Source organism: the organism of the source record quoted next, unplaced genomic scaffold (genome assembly GCF_019419815.1).
Source record: "Pyrus x bretschneideri cultivar Hongxiangsu unplaced genomic scaffold, Pyrus_bretschneideri_v1 Contig31, whole genome shotgun sequence".
Classification (NCBI taxonomy): domain Eukaryota; kingdom Viridiplantae; phylum Streptophyta; class Magnoliopsida; order Rosales; family Rosaceae; genus Pyrus; species Pyrus x bretschneideri.
In genome coordinates, this window is record NW_025999624.1 from 1,390,396 (window position 1) to 1,410,311 (window position 19,916).

General features: G+C 36.9%; 1 protein-coding gene across 1 annotated transcript in view; it reads right to left on the reverse strand.

Moving 5' to 3' along the window:
• The window catches only part of LOC125480030, a gene marked incomplete at its 3' end in the record, with an annotated part of 115,300 nt that extends 97,646 nt beyond the window's left edge, over nt 1–17,654 (reverse strand). The window contains exon 1 of the mRNA XM_048590244.1: nt 17,379–17,654. Coding sequence (XP_048446201.1) covers nt 17,379–17,654 — 276 coding nt within the window. The remainder of the gene's footprint in view (nt 1–17,378) is intronic.
• Nucleotides 17,655–19,916: the final 2,262 nt, after the last annotated feature.

The window sequence follows — 19,916 nt, forward strand, 5'->3', positions numbered from 1 at the left end:
AACTATGTTTTACAATTGTTGTAAAAGTGTGCTAATAAAAAGTAGAAGATTAATGAGAGAAGAGAAAGTACTTCACATTCGGAAAGTGAATAAAATATAGATCTCTGCGAAAGCGGATTGTACTTACTTCCTCATATGAACTACCAAAGAAATTGGAAAATACTAAAGATTGTCTTTACATTCCAATTTTAAGGAACTTAAATCCGTCACTATAGTAGAGATGGATAAATGTTTTGTTTGACAAAACATTGTTCTTTATTAATCAATAATTAGATTATTGTAATTTAATTGGTTGTCTCTATAGTAGAGATGATGTGGTAGTTTAACTGTTTAGAATACGATGATGCTTAAAACCCAAAAGGTTGCAAGGGAGTGACTAATCCCAACTGAGTTGTGACACCTCTAAAACATAAATTACGAGTTGGTAATAGATGGATGCTTTGGATCGTTAGATCCGGATCCAATGCCTTCTTGTTAAAATTGTATAGAGGCGAAATGTTCGAATCTTTATTCTTTTGGAAAGAAGAAAGAATCACAAAGTTGTTGAGATTAATTCACTTAGATGTTAGTGGCTCTAATCCACAACATAATACTACTCATGTTGTATGACATTCACCGAAGATCACTCTCGGTTGGACTATAGTTTATTTTGAATAAACACAAGTCCGAATACTTTGCAAAAGGTTTCAAAGAATTCAAGAAATGTGAGTTGATGAGTAAGACGTCTAAAGTATTTACCTCCTTGGATTTGATCCAAGGAAAGATAACACTTTAGATGAGTTTCCTTGAAAGATATCAAGGAAAATAGCATCATAAGATAATGAATTTCTCCATTAGGAGAAGAACGAACTTGAATAAAATTTAGTTTGTTGGATGTTATCTATTACCCATATATAGGATATATATACTTCTAAAAACAATATGATTGTCAATTAGAAGATCTTCCAAAATTTTCATAACTCCATAAGATGTAGTTGGAAAGAAAGACAAATCTTAAACATGTTAAGATTTGGGGTTGTGTGCTAATAAGCAATATTTGTATGATATGATCAACAAAATAACAACCTAGTTCCTACACCACAAGCTCCAAGGTAGTCGAGAAGGATTTATAAATCGTCTCAGTTGAATGATTTGAACTTTATGACTATGTCATAGAGTTACACCTCTTAATTCAAAAGAAATAAGAATGAAAATCCTTATGACTACACTGAGTGTATATATATGACATATACTCAAGGAAATGGTAAAGTACCATTTGAATCGAAATAATGAAACCTTAATAGCTAATCGGTAGCTTAAGGTGACTACACTCAAAGAAAATGGTTGACTTTGAAGAAACCGTCTTTGACATAGTCTTAGTTTCAATTAATTCGAAGATTGCTAGAAACAACTAAATGGTGATTCAATGTTTGGACATAATATGGGTTTCCAAAACCATTATCAAGATAGTCTTGATAATATATGTCTAAAACTAAGAATCACAAGACATATAAGTTGTAGAGATCCATCCATCATGAATCTCAGCAAGTTAGTGGGAGCTATAAGCATCTTATGAGAAAAAGGATCAAATCGTTTGATTTCTAATAAAGATGTAAATGAATCTTTTGTTTACTAGGTTTACAAAAGATTAGTGGGAGTTAATCATATTCCTAAATTTGAATATATATATATATATATACATGATATATATTAATTTTGAAAATGAAAGGAATTCTTCATCGTTAAAGTTATGACTTTAAACATTCTATAATGATAGAATGTATATGGGAGACATAGTCTATATACATGGGATGGAAATCTATAATGATAGATTTCAAGATATAATTGGATTATATCAATCCCTAAAATAGACAAGAGATGCTAGGAAGTTTCTCATATGATGATAAACTTCAATTAGAATGACAATTCTAGTGAGACTAGGAAGTTGTTCTTCTCAAAGGGAATGTACCCTTTGACTCCCAAAGAAATAATGCGTAAATAGAATCCTTTATGCATACGCAAAAAGGTGATTTATGTATTTCGTATTGTATGAAAACATTGATATAAGTTGTACCTAGAACGGTACAAAATGATATCAGTGCAAGCCCAGGATCAGAACCATGGTAACTGTCAAGTGAATCCTTAGGTATTTAAGAAATACTAAGGATGGATTCCTCAAGAATGAGGAAGAATTAGAGTAACGTAATGGAAGCGTAAATGTATTAGATTATGAATCTAATCCATCATAGAATATCTCTTCATTATGAATGAAGTGATAATGAGATATCTCTTTATTATGACTAAAGAGATATTTGGGTGGAAACGTTAAAAGTAATGACTTTAATGTGTTTCATCATGTATGCAAAATATATTGCCATATAGAAGCTTACAACATTGTTGTTTGGATGGGAAAGTTCATTTATGAACTCTCCATTCGGTTTCAACCAGAAAGTGTATGACACTAATGGGGCGATAGCTCAAGCCAAGGAATCAAGGTCTCATCAAGGTCCGAACTCAAATGAGAGACTGAACCACATGATTGAGAATCATGTATAATGGTGACGTCGTTATTCTCAAGGTTGCTTCTATGGATAACATATAGATATCCATTGTCTAGGCCTACTAATCAGCCATTTATGAAATGACTACAGAAGAGGTATCATCACTGACGACTAAGCTGATTGGCTCTAGTGCAAGTGGGAGATTGTTGGAAATGTGCCCTAAAACCAATCATATGATGATACTTTATGGACATTTCACATGTTAAACTAATCTAGTTTAATATTAAGGGCAAACATTATTGTTTGAGCCGTCTCATATAAATGTTATATGCTTAAACGATAAGTCCAAGGAATATGTGATTGGGAGAATGCGATCTAAAGAAGTTAGATTCATGAGACCATTCTTTCGTAGACACATCCTAAACGTTCCTGATCATAGGATTGCCAATTGGGCATTGACAGTCCGTTAAGATCAGTACGTGCTGTGTCTTCTCTCAGGGAGAGTGACTAGTCTCGAGTCATTGGTGTGAATGACACCAAGACAAGCATGTAGGTGCTCAATAGAGAATGAGTTCACTGAACACGATCAACGAGGAGTTCTCATATTCATGTCACATGAGAACTCATGGTTGGGATAATGCAAAGTAGTCCTTTGACCTGAGGCATCACAGCTGTCTTGTGGTTAGGTACTTGATCTTTGATTATGTCAAAAGTCACTCTATCAGGGTGTCCACGGCATCGTCGGGGTTAAGCCACTTAGCCATGGAGGCAAGTGAATGCGCAACAAGGGATCTCTAACCTTCAAACTGTTTGAGGGAGAATACTCTATGATATGATTTAGAATCTCTGGCCAAAGTATGAATGAGATGTTGGAATGCGTTCCAGATCACATTCAAGGTAATCATATAAGTACAAGATTCACATTGGATAGAAGACATGAATAAACTATCAAACCAAACAATGTGGTCAAGAGTATTGTATTAGAGAAAGACCGTATTGCATTTGTAATCCTAAAACTGAATAGGTTCTCCACCTCATCTGATTAGCTTGGGTAACCATGACATGCTGCTAGGCGTCAACCATGGTTTGTGGAAGCCCTAAACGTGTATAATCACTAACGGGAGAATTGAAAGTAAGTTTCAATTCACAATCGATTAGAAAGAGTTTTTAATCGCCCACTGCCTCGCTAAAAGGAACCTAATGGATCGTTCACCGAGTAAGGTAGAGTTTGAAGAAACAACGGAGATGAGTAAGAATAATTAAATGGTTTAATTATTTATCTAAGGCTAGGATTAATTAATATGTTGATTAATCAAACGAATAAGTTCGTTAAAGACCTCGGGTTAGTTTTGGGCCGCAAGGCCCAATGGGATTTGAATGTCAAGCCCATTAACTCAAGTTGTATGACAACTTGAATAAACAAAGGGCTTGAAAGCCCAATAAACCCTATAGGCCGGCCATGTTAGAAGAATAGGGCTTTTGGTCCATTAGGTCACTTATTTGAAGGGACTATATAAATGACTTTATAGCCTAAAATTTATGTGTGGTAATTTTTTGGGGAAAGGATGAGAACACAAGCTCTCCTTTCTCTCTAAAATTTTCGGCCACCTTGGAGGGATCATCTAGCAATCAAACTCCTCCAAGGTCACTCATTTCTTCTTCATTATGCCTTGGTGATGAATCATTAGAGGTTCTCAATTTTGGGAACTTGGAGAAACCTTTTTCATCCATCCAAATCCATGGATCTAAGATGCAAGGAATGAAGGCCCTCTCTTTGGGTGATTAGCCTTTGCTTATGCAAAGAGGAATCTACAAAGGTATTGATTTCTCAACTCACTTTGTTTTGAGTTGAGTCTTGGTTCACCTATCTACTAGGCTTTGAAGTTCATGGGTTAAGTTTTGTTTTTGAGTGCATATAAACATGATTCCGCCTTTTAATTGTTAATTGCATGTTGTTGATGTTGCTCAAATGAACTTGTTTTTTCACAAATCTTGCTTCACTCACTACAAGAGTGTATTGGTGAACAATATTTTAGGTTCTAATTAGCAAGGCAGTGAGGTGATTGGCACCAATCCAATTGATTATCCAATCACTTAGTGAATTAAAACTTACTTTTAATTCACCTTCCTTTTGATGACTACATTTAATCATCTAGAAGAACTCACAAGCCATGAGTGACATCTAACCATATATCATGGCTACCCAAGCTAATGTAGAAGTTATTCGGAGAACCTATTCAGTTGGAATTACAATGTAATTCGATCCTTCTCTAAAACAATACTCTCAATCACATTACTAGGGTATGGATTTATAATGTCAAACCCCTAATGTGATTATTCCTTCTTATACGATTCATTTGAGACGTATAGGAACGCTTTCCTTTATTACGCTCGATACTTCGGCCGAAGATTCCCGAATCATATCTTAGAGTATTCATCCTCTCTTATCGAGGATTAGAGATTCCTTGTTGCGCATTCACTTGCCTTCATGGCTAAGTGGCTTAACCCCAACGATGCCTTGGACACTCGCGAACGGAATGACTTTAACATAATCAAAGATTAAGTACTTAACCACAAGACAACGACGATGCCTCAGGTCAAAGGATTACTTACATTATTCCAACCATTAGAGTTACTTGCTTGACATGTGAGTAGACCTCCATGCAAGTACTCTCGTTCGATTGTGTTCAGTGAACTCATTCCTGATGCGAACTAAGTAAGCACACAAATTAAAACCCTCTTGTGACAATTGTAGTATATGAATAAGTAGGGATCGTTCTTAACCGGGGATTAGGAGGGATTGCAAAATCACTTGGAAACTGACTCAAAAACGTAAAATAAAGTTTGAAACACTAAACTAGACTCAAAGAATGCAAAACTAACAATAAAAACACTCAAACAAATCAAAAGACTCAAAGAATACAAAACACTTATAAACACAAATTAAGACACTTTTTAACTAAATTGGACACTAAGGTAAAGGGGGATTGAGGTTTTGACGACAATAAATTAAATGCACAAATTGTAATTTAACGGCAGAATTTAAATATGAATGTAATGAAATATGGAATGAATGCTAGCTAGAAGGTTCTTCTCCACACATGTTACACTTGCATACAAAATGATTTTCAGTTGGTCTTTCGATAAATTATGAAACTCAACGCCCCAAATTAACCGTGAATTGCACTAATTAACCCTCAGTTTTTCCACAAGTTATTAAGTTGGATGATTGCATACGACAACCCAAAACATTCCCTACAAGTTCCCTACATGAATTGCATAATAGAGATACAAGCAAGAATCATTAAGTTCTATGAAAAACATAAGCATTGACGAAGCATTCGTTACTATGAATTGCATGAAACTTATGCTAAGAATACATTCAACGCGATCGTTTTCAAGCGACCTTCACTACTTGTGATTATAAGATTGTAACTATTAGGTGAAACTCCCTCATAATCTAGCATCATATTCATGCATGAAAACTAAGCGTGCACTCTCAATCAACATACACAAATAAGCTATCAATCAAATAGATGAACGAATTGAATCCACAACTTATGAAATTCCAACCAAAAGTAATCAATTCATATTGCAAGCATAAACATGGTTTCGAATCACCCCCTAGCTAACTAGGGGGATTTAGCCTCTCATGTTCGCAAAAAGAGAAATACAATTGAATTTAAACATAAAGAACAAAGGATTGATTACACCTAAAACGCCCAACAAATCCACTTGAATTTCTGCGCGTCTAAGTCCTCTTTCCTCTTCTCCTTGCTGCGACAGTGAGGTTTTTGGGAATTTCTGGATGTTGTTTTGGGTTGGGGACGGATTTAGGGAGGATTGGTGTTGCGGCAATGGTGGGAAGTGTGTGGAATATGGCTGGAATGGCTGAAGGGAGGCACGGCAGAGAAGAAAATCTGTGGTTTTGGATTTGCGGCTGTTGATAAAAATGGGATAATATGGTGTGAAGATGGCTCGGCAAATGGAGAGGAAAAATATGTGAATGTGGCTGCTGGATGGATGAATGATGTGGTAATGGTCTTGCGGCTGTGAGTGGGAATTCTGTGGAATGGTCTTGCGGCTGTGATGGGGAATTATGGGATAATGGCTCGGTTTTTGGAGGGCTGCTGGAATGATTTATGCGGCTAAAAGACAAAGGAATGGTGGCCGCGCTGGAATGTGTTTTGGGGAAATATATGCGGCTGGTTTTTGTTTTTTTATGGGAGCACCGCTTAGAATGAAAATTAGGGTGGAGAATGGATAGAATTAGGTTGTAAAAAAATGTGGCTGCCGTGTTTAGGGTTAATTAGGTTATGGTTTTTGGTGAATGAATGGTGTGAAGGTGCGGCTTCTTTTGAGAGAATCAGGGGATAATGGCTGAATGGAAAACATGCATGAATCACGGCTTGGGAATTATGGGAAAAAGTGATTAATGGCTGAGATTGTTTTATCAAATAAATGGATGGGATTGTGACAGCTAAAGATGTAAAACCTAGGGTTTTAAATATGTTTGGTTCCTAGCTTATTTTTATTAACGAAAATAAATTCAAAGGCTTCTAGAATTAGGAAATAAAATCAGAAATTAAAGAGGGAAAGATTAAAGGGTGTGGCTAGGGCCTTGGTTTTGTGTCCTAAAGCGCCTACAAGGAATTCAAAGTGGCAAGAAAATACGGATGTTTAAGATTAGGAAAGGTTACCAAAACGGGAAACTTAGGGTTAACTTTCCTAAAATAGGAAACCTTGTTTGAGTAGGATTCCTCGTTTTGGTAAGAATTCATCGTTGGCATAGGAATTCGTCGTTTCTTCACGTCTTCAACTCATTCATTCCTCTTTTGCTCCAAAAGGCTCCAATTTGCATCTTCTTGCACACTTTGGCCTTATAATCTGAAAATACACAAAAATGGCCTTAAACACTAAAATAACTAAGTAAACACAACATAAATGCACGAGAACAAGCTAATTAAGTCGCATGAATATGCTCCTATCAAATTCCCCCACACTTAACTTTTGCTAGTCCTCGAGCAAAACAAACAACTAAAGTAAACAAGACGAAACAAAACAAACCAAACATAACCTAAACCTTCCAACGTTTGCCTCAGGGATTTCCAATGAAACATGACATGTCAAAAATCATTACTCACATAGCTTTTAGTCTTACTTCCCCTTAAGCACATACTTAATCATAGTCACCATTCACTAGTTCGCATTTAATCAATTAAAACACATTTTGAATGTAGTAACATACCTTAGAGAATTCCCTCAATTCCTCACTAGTTATGCACTCAATTTTCACTCAGATTTTCTGACTACACACCCTACACTAGTTATATGTGAGCAGATTGATGCAACATGAAAGACTAGTACTCACATATGTTATAACAAAGAAAGCAATTTCTAGAGTAATTAAACGTGTTTGGATATGATCTCATGAATGGAATGCTACTACTTAGATGCGAGAACCAGTGACACCATATGCTCATACCAAATTCAAACTCCACAATTGAAATGCACACCACTCAAGATAGAAGTCAAGGGTTGTAACGGGGCTTGGGGTATTGGCTAACAAGGAAAGGTAGGGATAAACAAAAGTTCTTTAAGCAATAGCAAGTAAAGTAATGAAATTAAGACCTAGAATTCCCTTAGAATGCAGAAATCAACTTTTAAACAAATAGGGAAGATTCAAACAACTCTTAGGGCCTAATTCATTGTTCTGGGCCCTTACTTCAACAACCAATACTTTTCAAATCTTTTTTTTTTTTTTTTTTTTTTTTTTTTTTTTTCTTTTCTAACCGTGCCTATGGCACATAAACTCACATCCATCATTCTTCCCCCACACTTATTTCCTGCAACACATTAATCAAAAGGAATTCATTGCTTACTATGCTTCAAGAACAAGGGTACGGATGGTCCTAATCTAGGCTAGGTGAGGATAATGTGGGTTAACAAAGAACATAGGCTACACAAGGCTCAACGGGGTTAAGTCCTACAAAACAAATGAAAAGGGAAATATGGCAATTTGGCTATGGTGTTCACTACACAACTTCATCTTGAATATGTGTTATGCAAATCAATGACATGCTTTGAATGAAATGGGCATGAGTTCTAGCATTTGGAACTAAGTGATGAAACGCCTTCTAAGTAGTAACCAAGCAATGAATAATGAGATCATGCAACGACTTAGAAAACATTAATGAACAGATTATAACTCTCCAAATAACGTTTAGGCTCAAGTCTCACAGGGATGTAGCGTTTGTTTAAGTTCCTTCCTTCAAGCATGTTACAAAAACTGATTTTTATCATTTGTGATTACATGTGAATTCGTAAACTATAACTACAACTAAGCATAAACCAAAGAGTATATCAAACGTCCAACCATGTTTGTAACTTTCTTTAACCATCATGCAATTAAAAACCAAATCCTCATCATTGTGTTGGAAAGTGACCTACGACACAAACAAACACACAAAAACAACTCTTTTTGGGTTTTTAAAAACAATTTTTCAAATTTTTATGGTATTTTCGGATTTTTAAGTCAACACACTCTAAAACACTCTAAAATAGCTTTAAAACACTTAAAAACAGCAAAGAACAAGTTTAGACATGTTAGGTGGTAATACCCTACGAATTTCATGCACAAATATCTCAAAACAGAATGTTACCCCCCCACACTTAAACTAAACATTGTCCTCAATGTTTTAAACACAATTAAAAAAAAACATTACAAATAACATAAAGTAAGCAACAAAGGAAAGGGTTTAGGGACGCAAATCTGAGTGTGGAGCGATTCCCAAGTTCTTCCTTTGTTGATTACATGGGTTGCCTCCCAAGAAGCGCTTGCTTTAACGTCTTCCAGCCGGACGAAACTTTCTTTCACTCTTCACTCTGGCTCACGGAATGGAGGGTTATGTCCTCCACAGTATACTCCTTGAAATTTCTCGTAGTATGGCTCAATGAATGGGAGGGGATAGTGATCCTCCCTGATGGTGGTGTTTCGATTCCGACACTCCATGTAACTGCTCCCACCACCTTTATATCGATTGGGCTCCTGCATCAACGAAGGTAACAACCTATTAGTGGAAATAGGAATTGAGATTGGAATTGAAGACTTACAAAAATAGTGTGGTGAGGGCTCAAAAGTGGCAGCCCTATCAACAATGTTTCTATTTGAAGTTTCGGCCATATTTGGTGGCTGTAGGGCAATCACTCCAAGTTCTTCTCCAACGGTAGTTCTCAATACATCCTTCGTGGTAAGTGTGGATCCTTTCGGCCCTTTGTCTTTATACCCATCAAACTCCATTGTTAGTGCTCCCTTGGCCACATCAATCTTCGTTTGAGCCGTTTTCATGAACGGACGGCCTAGCAAGAGTGGCAATGATGGAGCATGGCTCGAATCCTCCATTTCTAAGACATAAAAATCTGCAGGGAAGATGAGATGATTGACCTGCACTAAAACATCCTCAAGGACTCCTTTGGGATAAACATTAGAACGATCGGCCAGTTGAATTATAACGCCATCTTGTTTTAACTCACCAAGGTTCATCGATGCATAAATGGAATATGGCATGACATTAATAGAAGCACCTAAATCTAACATGCATTGTTTAAATCTCGTGTTTCCAATTGTGCATGGGATAGTAAAGCTCCCTGGATCCTTACACTTTGGGGGCAACTTTCGTTGCAAAACCGCTGATACATTTTCACTCACTTTCACAACTTCTTTGTTTGCAATTCTTTTCCTAGTTGTGCATAACTCTTTTAAAAACTTTGCATACCTGGGCACTTGCTTAATGGCATCAAGTAAAGGAATGTTTACTTGGACTTTCCGAAACGTCTCCAGAATGTCTTTTTCCTGCTCTTCCTTCTTTGTTTGCATAAATCTGCTAGGAAAAGGAACATCGGGTGGAACAAAGTTAGAATTAATCAATTTTGAACCCAAATTACCTTTGGTGGCCGAATGGGATGAGTTGGGTGCATTAATGTCCCTAGGTAGTTGCGGCAAGGGTGTTTGTACCCTTGCCGTGGGCTTGCTTACTTCCTCCTCTTCATGTTGCAGTTTTTCATTCTCTTCTTCGATTGATTTTGGTGGTTGTGGGGTGGTTCCAACTTCCTTGCCACTTCTCAAGGTAATTGCGTTGGCGGTTTCAAAGCCTCCCTTCGGGTTTGGAATGGTCGAGCTAGGGAGCTTGCCTTGGTCTCGGAATTGCCCTACAAACTCCGCAATCTGGCCAATTTGTTTTTCCAATTGATCCACCCTCTTTCCTTGATTCTGCATCGCTTTGGCTTGATTTTCTTGCCCCTGAGACAAATTCGTTAGTAACTTAAGAAGTGTATCATTATCTAACGTGTTACCTGAACTTGTTTGGGCAGGTTGTGGAGGTGCTTGTGTGGGGACGAATGACTTGGTGAAGAAGCCCGGAGGTTGTTGCCTAAATCCCCCTTGTTGTGGTGGTTGTTGGGGCTCTCTCCATCTGAAGTTTGGGTGGTCTCTCCAACCCGGATTGTAAGTGTTAGAATATGGGTCGTTCCTCGGTTGGTTTTGACCCTGAAATCCAATCGCGTTGGCGCTTTCCCAACCACCATTTTCTATGAGTTGCGGGCACTTATCAGAAGCATGTCCTTGGATCGAACACACCCCGCATACAACCGGTCCTTGCATCCTCATGCCTTCGGCCATCTGAGACACAATGGACGTAAGATTAGCTAACTGGGAATGAATATCGGGGGTGGAACTTACCTCATGCACTTGCTGCCGTGGGGGTCCTCTTTGGCCTACTCCCTCATATTGTTGAGCGTTCAACGCTCAGTTCGCGATCAAGACCTTAGCCGCCATGGGTGTCTTGTCCACCAATGCTCCACCCGCCGATGCGTCAAGCATTTGTCGTTCAATTGGCAGGAGCCCCTCGTAGAAGTATTGCAGAAGCAACTCCTCCTTCATCTGGTGCTGTGGACAAGAAGCAACAAGAGATTTAAAACGTTCGTAATACGTAGGAAAAGACTCACCATCTTCTTGCTGTATACCACTTATCCTTTTTCGTAAAAGGATGATTCGAGAAGTTGGGAAAAACTTCTCCAGAAAGGCCCTCTTCATGCTCTCCCACGATGTGACGGTTCTGGGAGCTAAATCGTACAACCAATCCTTGCCTTTGTCCATCAAAGAAAATGGAAAAGCCTTCATCTTCAATATACTTCCGTCAACGTTGACGGGAGTCATACTTGAGCACACCACCTCAAATTCCTTTAGGTGCTTGTTCGGATCCTCCATGGACAACCCATGGTACTTCGGAATATGATGGAGCAAGCTTGACTTCAACTCAAACTCCTCGGTCTTCCCTTCGGCCGGTGGGGGATATTGGATGCACAAGGGTGCTGCATTAGCCAATCCCGAAGCGGAAAGCTCCTTAAGTGTCCGGTTGTCTACGGCCATGTCTTGTGGCTCCTCAAAGATCCCTGCCGTGGCCTCTTCTTCCTCTTCTAGGCCTTGTTCGTCAAGCTCAGGTTCCGGGCTTGGCGGATTTGATTCGTGATGCTTCTTCCTTCGTCTCAAAGTCCTCTCAAAGTCACTGTCAAAGTCCGAGATACGCTCACGAATTGGTTGAGAACTCCGAGTCATGCACTAGTACCTAAAACAAGGAAAACAAAACAAAATCAGAAACTTCAACAAAATAAATAAATAAACAAAAATTAAACAATCCAAGGGATTAGCAAAGTTGCTAATCCCCGGCAACGGCGCCAAAAATTTGATGCGAACTAAGTAAGCACACAAATTAAAACCCTCTTGTGACAATTGTAGTATATGAATAAGTAGGGATCGTTCTTAACCGGGGATTAGGAGGGATTGCAAAATCACTTGGAAACTGACTCAAAAACGTAAAATAAAGTTTGAAACACTAAACTAGACTCAAAGAATGCAAAACTAACAATAAAAACACTCAAACAAATCAAAAGACTCAAAGAATACAAAACACTTATAAACACAAATTAAGACACTTTTTAACTAAATTGGACACTAAGGTAAAGGGGGATTGAGGTTTTGACGACAATAAATTAAATGCACAAATTGTAATTTAACGGCAGAATTTAAATATGAATGTAATGAAATATGGAATGAATGCTAGCTAGAAGGTTCTTCTCCACACATGTTACACTTGCATACAAAATGATTTTCAGTTGGTCTTTCGATAAATTATGAAACTCAACGCCCCAAATTAACCGTGAATTGCACTAATTAACCCTCAGTTTTTCCACAAGTTATTAAGTTGGATGATTGCATACGACAACCCAAAACATTCCCTACAAGTTCCCTACATGAATTGCATAATAGAGATACAAGCAAGAATCATTAAGTTCTATGAAAAACATAAGCATTGACGAAGCATTCGTTACTATGAATTGCATGAAACTTATGCTAAGAATACATTCAACGCGATCGTTTTCAAGCGACCTTCACTACTTGTGATTATAAGATTGTAACTATTAGGTGAAACTCCCTCATAATCTAGCATCATATTCATGCATGAAAACTAAGCGTGCACTCTCAATCAACATACACAAATAAGCTATCAATCAAATAGATGAACGAATTGAATCCACAACTTATGAAATTCCAACCAAAAGTAATCAATTCATATTGCAAGCATAAACATGGTTTCGAATCACCCCCTAGCTAACTAGGGGGATTTAGCCTCTCATGTTCGCAAAAAGAGAAATACAATTGAATTTAAACATAAAGAACAAAGGATTGATTACACCTAAAACGCCCAACGAATCCACTTGAATTTCTGCGCGTCTAAGTCCTCTTTCCTCTTCTCCTTGCTGCGACAGTGAGGTTTTTGGGAATTTCTGGAAGTTGTTTTGGGTTGGGGACGGATTTAGGGAGGATTGGTGTTGCGGCAATGGTGGGAAGTGTGTGGAATATGGCTGGAATGGCTGAAGGGAGGCACGGCAGAGAAGAAAATCTGTGGTTTTGGATTTGCGGCTGTTGATAAAAATGGGATAATATGGTGTGAAGATGGCTCGGCAAATGGAGAGGAAAAATATGTGAATGTGGCTGCTGGATGGATGAATGATGTGGTAATGGTCTTGCGGCTGTGAGTGGGAATTCTGTGGAATGGTCTTGCGGCTGTGATGGGGAATTATGGGATAATGGCTCGGTTTTTGGAGGGCTGCTGGAATGATTTATGCGGCTAAAAGACAAAGGAATGGTGGCCGCGCTGGAATGTGTTTTGGGGAAATATATGCGGCTGGTTTTTGTTTTTTTATGGGAGCACCGCTTAGAATGAAAATTAGGGTGGAGAATGGATAGAATTAGGTTGTAAAAAAATGTGGCTGCCGTGTTTAGGGTTAATTAGGTTATGGTTTTTGGTGAATGAATGGTGTGAAGGTGCGGCTTCTTTTGAGAGAATCAGGGGATAATGGCTGAATGGAAAACATGCATGAATCACGGCTTGGGAATTATGGGAAAAAGTGATTAATGGCTGAGATTGTTTTATCAAATAAATGGATGGGATTGTGACAGCTAAAGATGTAAAACCTAGGGTTTTAAATATGTTTGGTTCCTAGCTTATTTTTATTAACGAAAATAAATTCAAAGGCTTCTAGAATTAGGAAATAAAATCAGAAATTAAAGAGGGAAAGATTAAAGGGTGTGGCTAGGGCCTTGGTTTTGTGTCCTAAAGCGCCTACAAGGAATTCAAAGTGGCAAGAAAATACGGATGTTTAAGATTAGGAAAGGTTACCAAAACGGGAAACTTAGGGTTAACTTTCCTAAAATAGGAAACCTTGTTTGAGTAGGATTCCTCGTTTTGGTAAGAATTCATCGTTGGCATAGGAATTCGTCGTTTCTTCACGTCTTCAACTCATTCATTCCTCTTTTGCTCCAAAAGGCTCCAATTTGCATCTTCTTGCACACTTTGGCCTTATAATCTGAAAATACACAAAAATGGCCTTAAACACTAAAATAACTAAGTAAACACAACATAAATGCACGAGAACAAGCTAATTAAGTCGCATGAATATGCTCCTATCAATTCCCTTAATGAGCACCTACATGCTTGTCTTAGTGTCGCTACACGAATGGGATGAGACTTTCCATCCTTCCAATTGAAGTGGACATAGTATGTACCGGTCTATGGATTGTCAGTATCCCTCCGACAATCCTTATGACCAGGAACCTTTTTGGACATGATGGTTATGAGAAGAAGGTCTCTGTAATCTAACATCATTAGGTTACTTCTTCCATCGATCCATTGTCCATGGATTCACTATTTAGGACATATTTTGTTCATTGAGATAGTCCTAATTAGTATCTTTGCCTTCCGATGTATAAGAGTCATATATACATCAATTCATTGTCCTGAAAGGTTTCTTCCAAAGATTGACTTTCAGGGCATATTTCCAACAATCTCCCACTTGCACTAAAGTCAATCACTAGTGTATCTTATACATGCTAGTTGAGTGAGCTTATGCTCGTAGGTTAACTTGGTTATGTATTAATCACCTTTTAATTTAAAAGGGATTTACTTATCAAATGTTTCTAAAACATTTTGATGATGTCTCTTTCTTGTGTTCGAATACTTTGATGAGACCTTGATTCCATGGCTTGAGCTATCGCCCCATTATGTCGTAGTATCCTACTAACGACCTTATGGTTTGGATTCAATCATTGGTTCTAAAAGAACCCCTTCCTTTCAAAACACCTTTTGAAGCAGTTTCTAAAACAATATATTGACATATATTTTGTTTGTATACTTTATACAAACTTTGCTCCAACTTTGAGACCATTGTAGTACGATACTAGCAATACATTCATATGATTAGTACTTCATCCATTATGAAGTTCCATTTGTTAAAATGGGTTATTTTCACTTTGGTTCGTAACCTAAGTGAATGCACGCTTCCAAAGTCCCACTCTGATATTCCTTTCTTAAAGGCAATAATACTCTATCAGTTGCTTTGGTTCTGATCCTGGAATATAGTAATATCTTAAAGTGATAATCCATGGTTTTTCACTTTTGGATATCTACTCACAAGTCCATACATGTGTCCCTTTTGTGATTTTATGACACATTCATTATAAGGGATATGAAAATGATTTTCTATCATATAGGAAAATGCTTTCTTAAATTAAATTTTATGATTTGAACCATGAGGTGACGAATTTGAACCATGAGGTGACGAATTTGGATTATCTTGTTGTTAAACTATATGTTGTGACTCATTTTGAAACTATTCCCTTTTGTTTCATCAACTTGTCCATATGCTTTGTTATTAGCTTGTTCTCATAAAAGAGAATGATGGACAACTTCCAACATATAACCATTTTATGCTAGGTTGACGAAATCAACATTCAAAGACTATTCTTTAGAATGTTACACAACATAGAATTTTAACGTTTTGAAGAGCTTGAGTCTTTTAACAATTAAAATTACAAACTCTTAATAATAGTCAAATACTATTATTATTTAGACAACTATAAACCAATCATATTCAAGTTTATATCCATTTTAACACCTCCCACTATTTCTCATGACTTTAATGAGAAATAATTTCATACATTCAAAAATGTATAGACGTGGAATATACGAGTAGAGGACATTGTGCAGTAGCTTTAAAACCTTTCAAGCTCATTTGTTTCAACCTTCATTAAGTTGATGCCTTGTTATTAAGTGATTGAAATCTTTAAACTTTTTATAGATTTAGACACTTCTTTCTTGGTTTTAATCACTAACACACTTAACATTTTAAAACAATTTTAAGAATGCCCAATTAGTTGTTCAAAACTACTAATTGAATCAAGAGTGACCTTGATTATTGTGGTTTAAGTGATAACCATAGAAAACATTTTTCTTATTACTTATATCATTATAATGTGATATAAATCTTGTATCTCAACTAGGATACAACAAGACAATATTCAATTCATAACACTACTTTAAGGAAATAATATATTAGAAGGCATTCTTCACATTACATTAATATGATAATTCAAACATTCATAATGTTTAATACAAAAGACATTAGCTCTATACTTTTAGAGACTAATTAAAATACCTTCATACATTTAGGCAATATTAGTGATCATCCATCATATGAAGCCACATAATAAGTTCTTAACAAAATAAGAGAGTTTAAAGACAATCTTTAAATGCCTAACAAACTTCCGAAGTAGTAAGCAAAAACATGGTGATCGAACCCTTCTCCACCTTTCCTTTGCTTGTTCCTCTTCTACTTGGCTTCTTCACCTATATACAATTATACAAGTGATTAGCCTTTTATATCAAATATAAATATTTAGAAGATCTAACATTTAGAATTGAAGATAAGAACATAAACCATACCTTTTGGTTTGTCCTTAAGAGTTGCAAGGTAAAACCTGCAATTCCTCCTCCAATGCCCCTCCTTTCCACAGTGGTGGCAAGTCCCCTTGGGCTCCATTGCCTTTTTCTTTTTCTTCACTCCTCCTTTCGGCTTAGGAGTGGGAGACTTTATCTCCTTCCCCTTTCCTTTGCCATACGACTTAGGATTGGAAGAGGATGGATTGTTGTAGGCTACTGCAACAGTCCCTACAACGTTCTCTTTCATAGTCTTCTCAGTAGTTACTAACATATTTAGTAACTCAGAGAGAGTATGATCCATCTTATTCATGTTGTAGTTCATTACGAACTGCGAAAATGAATCAGGAAGAGAAGCCAATATAAAGTCCTGGGCCAATTCCCCGTCAAATGGAGTACCTAGGTTCTCCAGTTGTTCTATGAATCCTATCATCTTCAGTACATGTTGATGCATTGGAGCCCCTTTGACCATCTTGGTCTTCACAAGTTCACAAACAGTGTTAAAGCGACGGTTGCGCGTCCCTTCACCATATAACTTCGTAAGATGGAGTATTATGGAAAATGCACTGTCCATGCCCTCGTGCTGTCTCTGTAGCTCCTCATTCATGGAAGCCAACAGATAGCACTTGGCTTGTGTATCATCCTCAACGTGCTTGTCATACTTAGCACGTTCATCCTCTGTGGCCTCAGGGCCAAGAGGTATGTCAGGAAGAGGCTTGTCAAGTACGTAAATAATCTTCTCCAATGTTAGGAGAATCTTGACATTATGATACCAGGTTGGGAAATTATGCCCCTCTAGGCAATGTTTGTCGAGTATTTTCGCGAACGTGCTTCCAACCATATCTAAATACATAAACAATAAAATAAATTAGTTTGATTGTTGATTAAGTCACACGATTCGGGTCTTTAAACCGAATGACACCACCCACCATTTTTGGCAAATTCCATATCCCTCAATAGAATCCGAGAGTTATGTTGAACTCTTAGCGGGGTATGGGAGACTCACCATTACCAAGCCCACCTCAGAATTATATCATGTTGGTTAGCAAAAATAATGATGAGAGAATAACACTTTAGTCATTTACAACTCTTGTAATTACCCATCTAGTTTGGCCTCTAGAGAATGAATGCCTCAGAATTATATCATGTTGGCACCATTGCACTTAGTTAAGTTATTCCCATCATGCTTAGTTTATGTAGAGGTTCAAGCACAACCTCAGAATTATATCATGTTGGTCATACTTGTTGTCTACACTCACCTCATCATATGTTTATGGACTCCTCCTGGGTGTAAGCACATACTTTGTACTTCCCCATTATAGGGTGAAGCCGGTGCATGAGTCACAAACGATTGGAGCCCACCACGGTGGAAGGCCTACGAAGAAATGTTCAAAACATCTCTCGTTTATCAACTTAATATTCTTTGTTGGTTGAGGGATTTTAAGGTCTCATCAATTTTATTTATTTAAACATATTCAAATAAATTGTCCTATTACAACTACTAGTCCAAAGTTAATGAAATTAGTAGCATATGATATCCCCACTATTCGTTTTCATAAAACAAATCAATATCAAAACATTTTTCAAAATATTGGAGATATATATAACTACTAATTGAAATCATCATAGTTTAGTAGCGTATGATACTCCCACTATTTGTTTTGAGAAAAACAAATCAATATCAAAAAAAAAAAAAATGAATTTTTCAAATATTGGAAGTAACTACTACTACTATGGTTTTTGCAATCCTCTGAAATTGGACTTTATAGTTATCTTAGGCTCTTGGATGACCATGGACTTATTTGGTTATTGCAACAACGAGCCAACATTGTTGAATAAGATCTCGGGGAGGTTGTGTCATTTTAATTACGTGTTTTTCAATCCAATTAAAACATTTTCATTGAGCCATTAGAAATGAAAGACAATCATTCATTGCTTATTAGGGCGTTGGACCCATTTAATCTTGAATCTCATGTCAAAACCCTCTTTTAGTTATGTCTCCTTACCAATAGTTAAAGAAACTCTAGTCTAGCACTAGAGGGAATCAACTAACTAAAAGAGATTAAGAAGTAATAAGAATTACAAACCGATTTGTACAAATTCCTACAAATTACACATACTAAGAGGGAGAGATAGATTAATGTCGAAACGTGACAAGGTCCAATTGAAACAGTAATTAAAACACATTCCCAAGGTTCAAACAATTTGATTTTAGCGCCTTATCTCATAGCTCAATTATCGTTTAAGGCATAAGTCCATAGTCACCCATTTTCTAACTACTTAATCATATTAAATAATCAAATGGAATGCAACATATAAACAATTAGATTTAGTGCATATGGGCATAATATTATGTTGAGTTCAAACAATTAAAATCAAACATTTTAACTTTAACAAATAGTAAGGGCCTAAATGCAAATATGAAAAAGTTAGGGGTTAAACCGTAAATACTCAAAAGTAAAAACAACCTTTTAAATTACAAAAACCCCACAAGTGGGAAATCCACTAAGGGTGGCCGGCCACAATTTAAGGGATGGGATATCTCACCCAATTTTGCATTGAACCAACATAAAGTAGAAGAAAAATATATCTTGTTTGTCACTTAGTTTTGCTTTAAGGACTTTAGGGAAAAGGGTGATGGAAATATATATCTAGACAAGTCTAGGTATTAATTTAAATTTTGGTGTAGGCTATGGATGGTATGTACATCATCCATAACCACAAAACAATGCATGTAAAACCATTTTCACCAAAAAACCAAACCATGAACACCAAGAACAAAACCATGAACATATTTTCAAGATTTGTATGTTCTTGGTGATTTTTCAAACCCAAAAAACAAAAGTGACAAGATCACTACTTTCTAGCTTCAAAGTGTGTTTGTGAAGTTCAAAACAAAACACAAACACTAACAAAAAAAAAAATCCCATTTAGCCGAACCCCCTTTGAGGAATAAAACCCCAAAATTTTTGTTCCTAAACCCTCTTTTCATTCATGCATCCAAAACATTTTTGCATACATATCTTTCTCAACTATTGATACACCTTTTCAACATTTGAAAAGACAAAAGATAAACATATTTTGAATGAAAACAATTTAAACT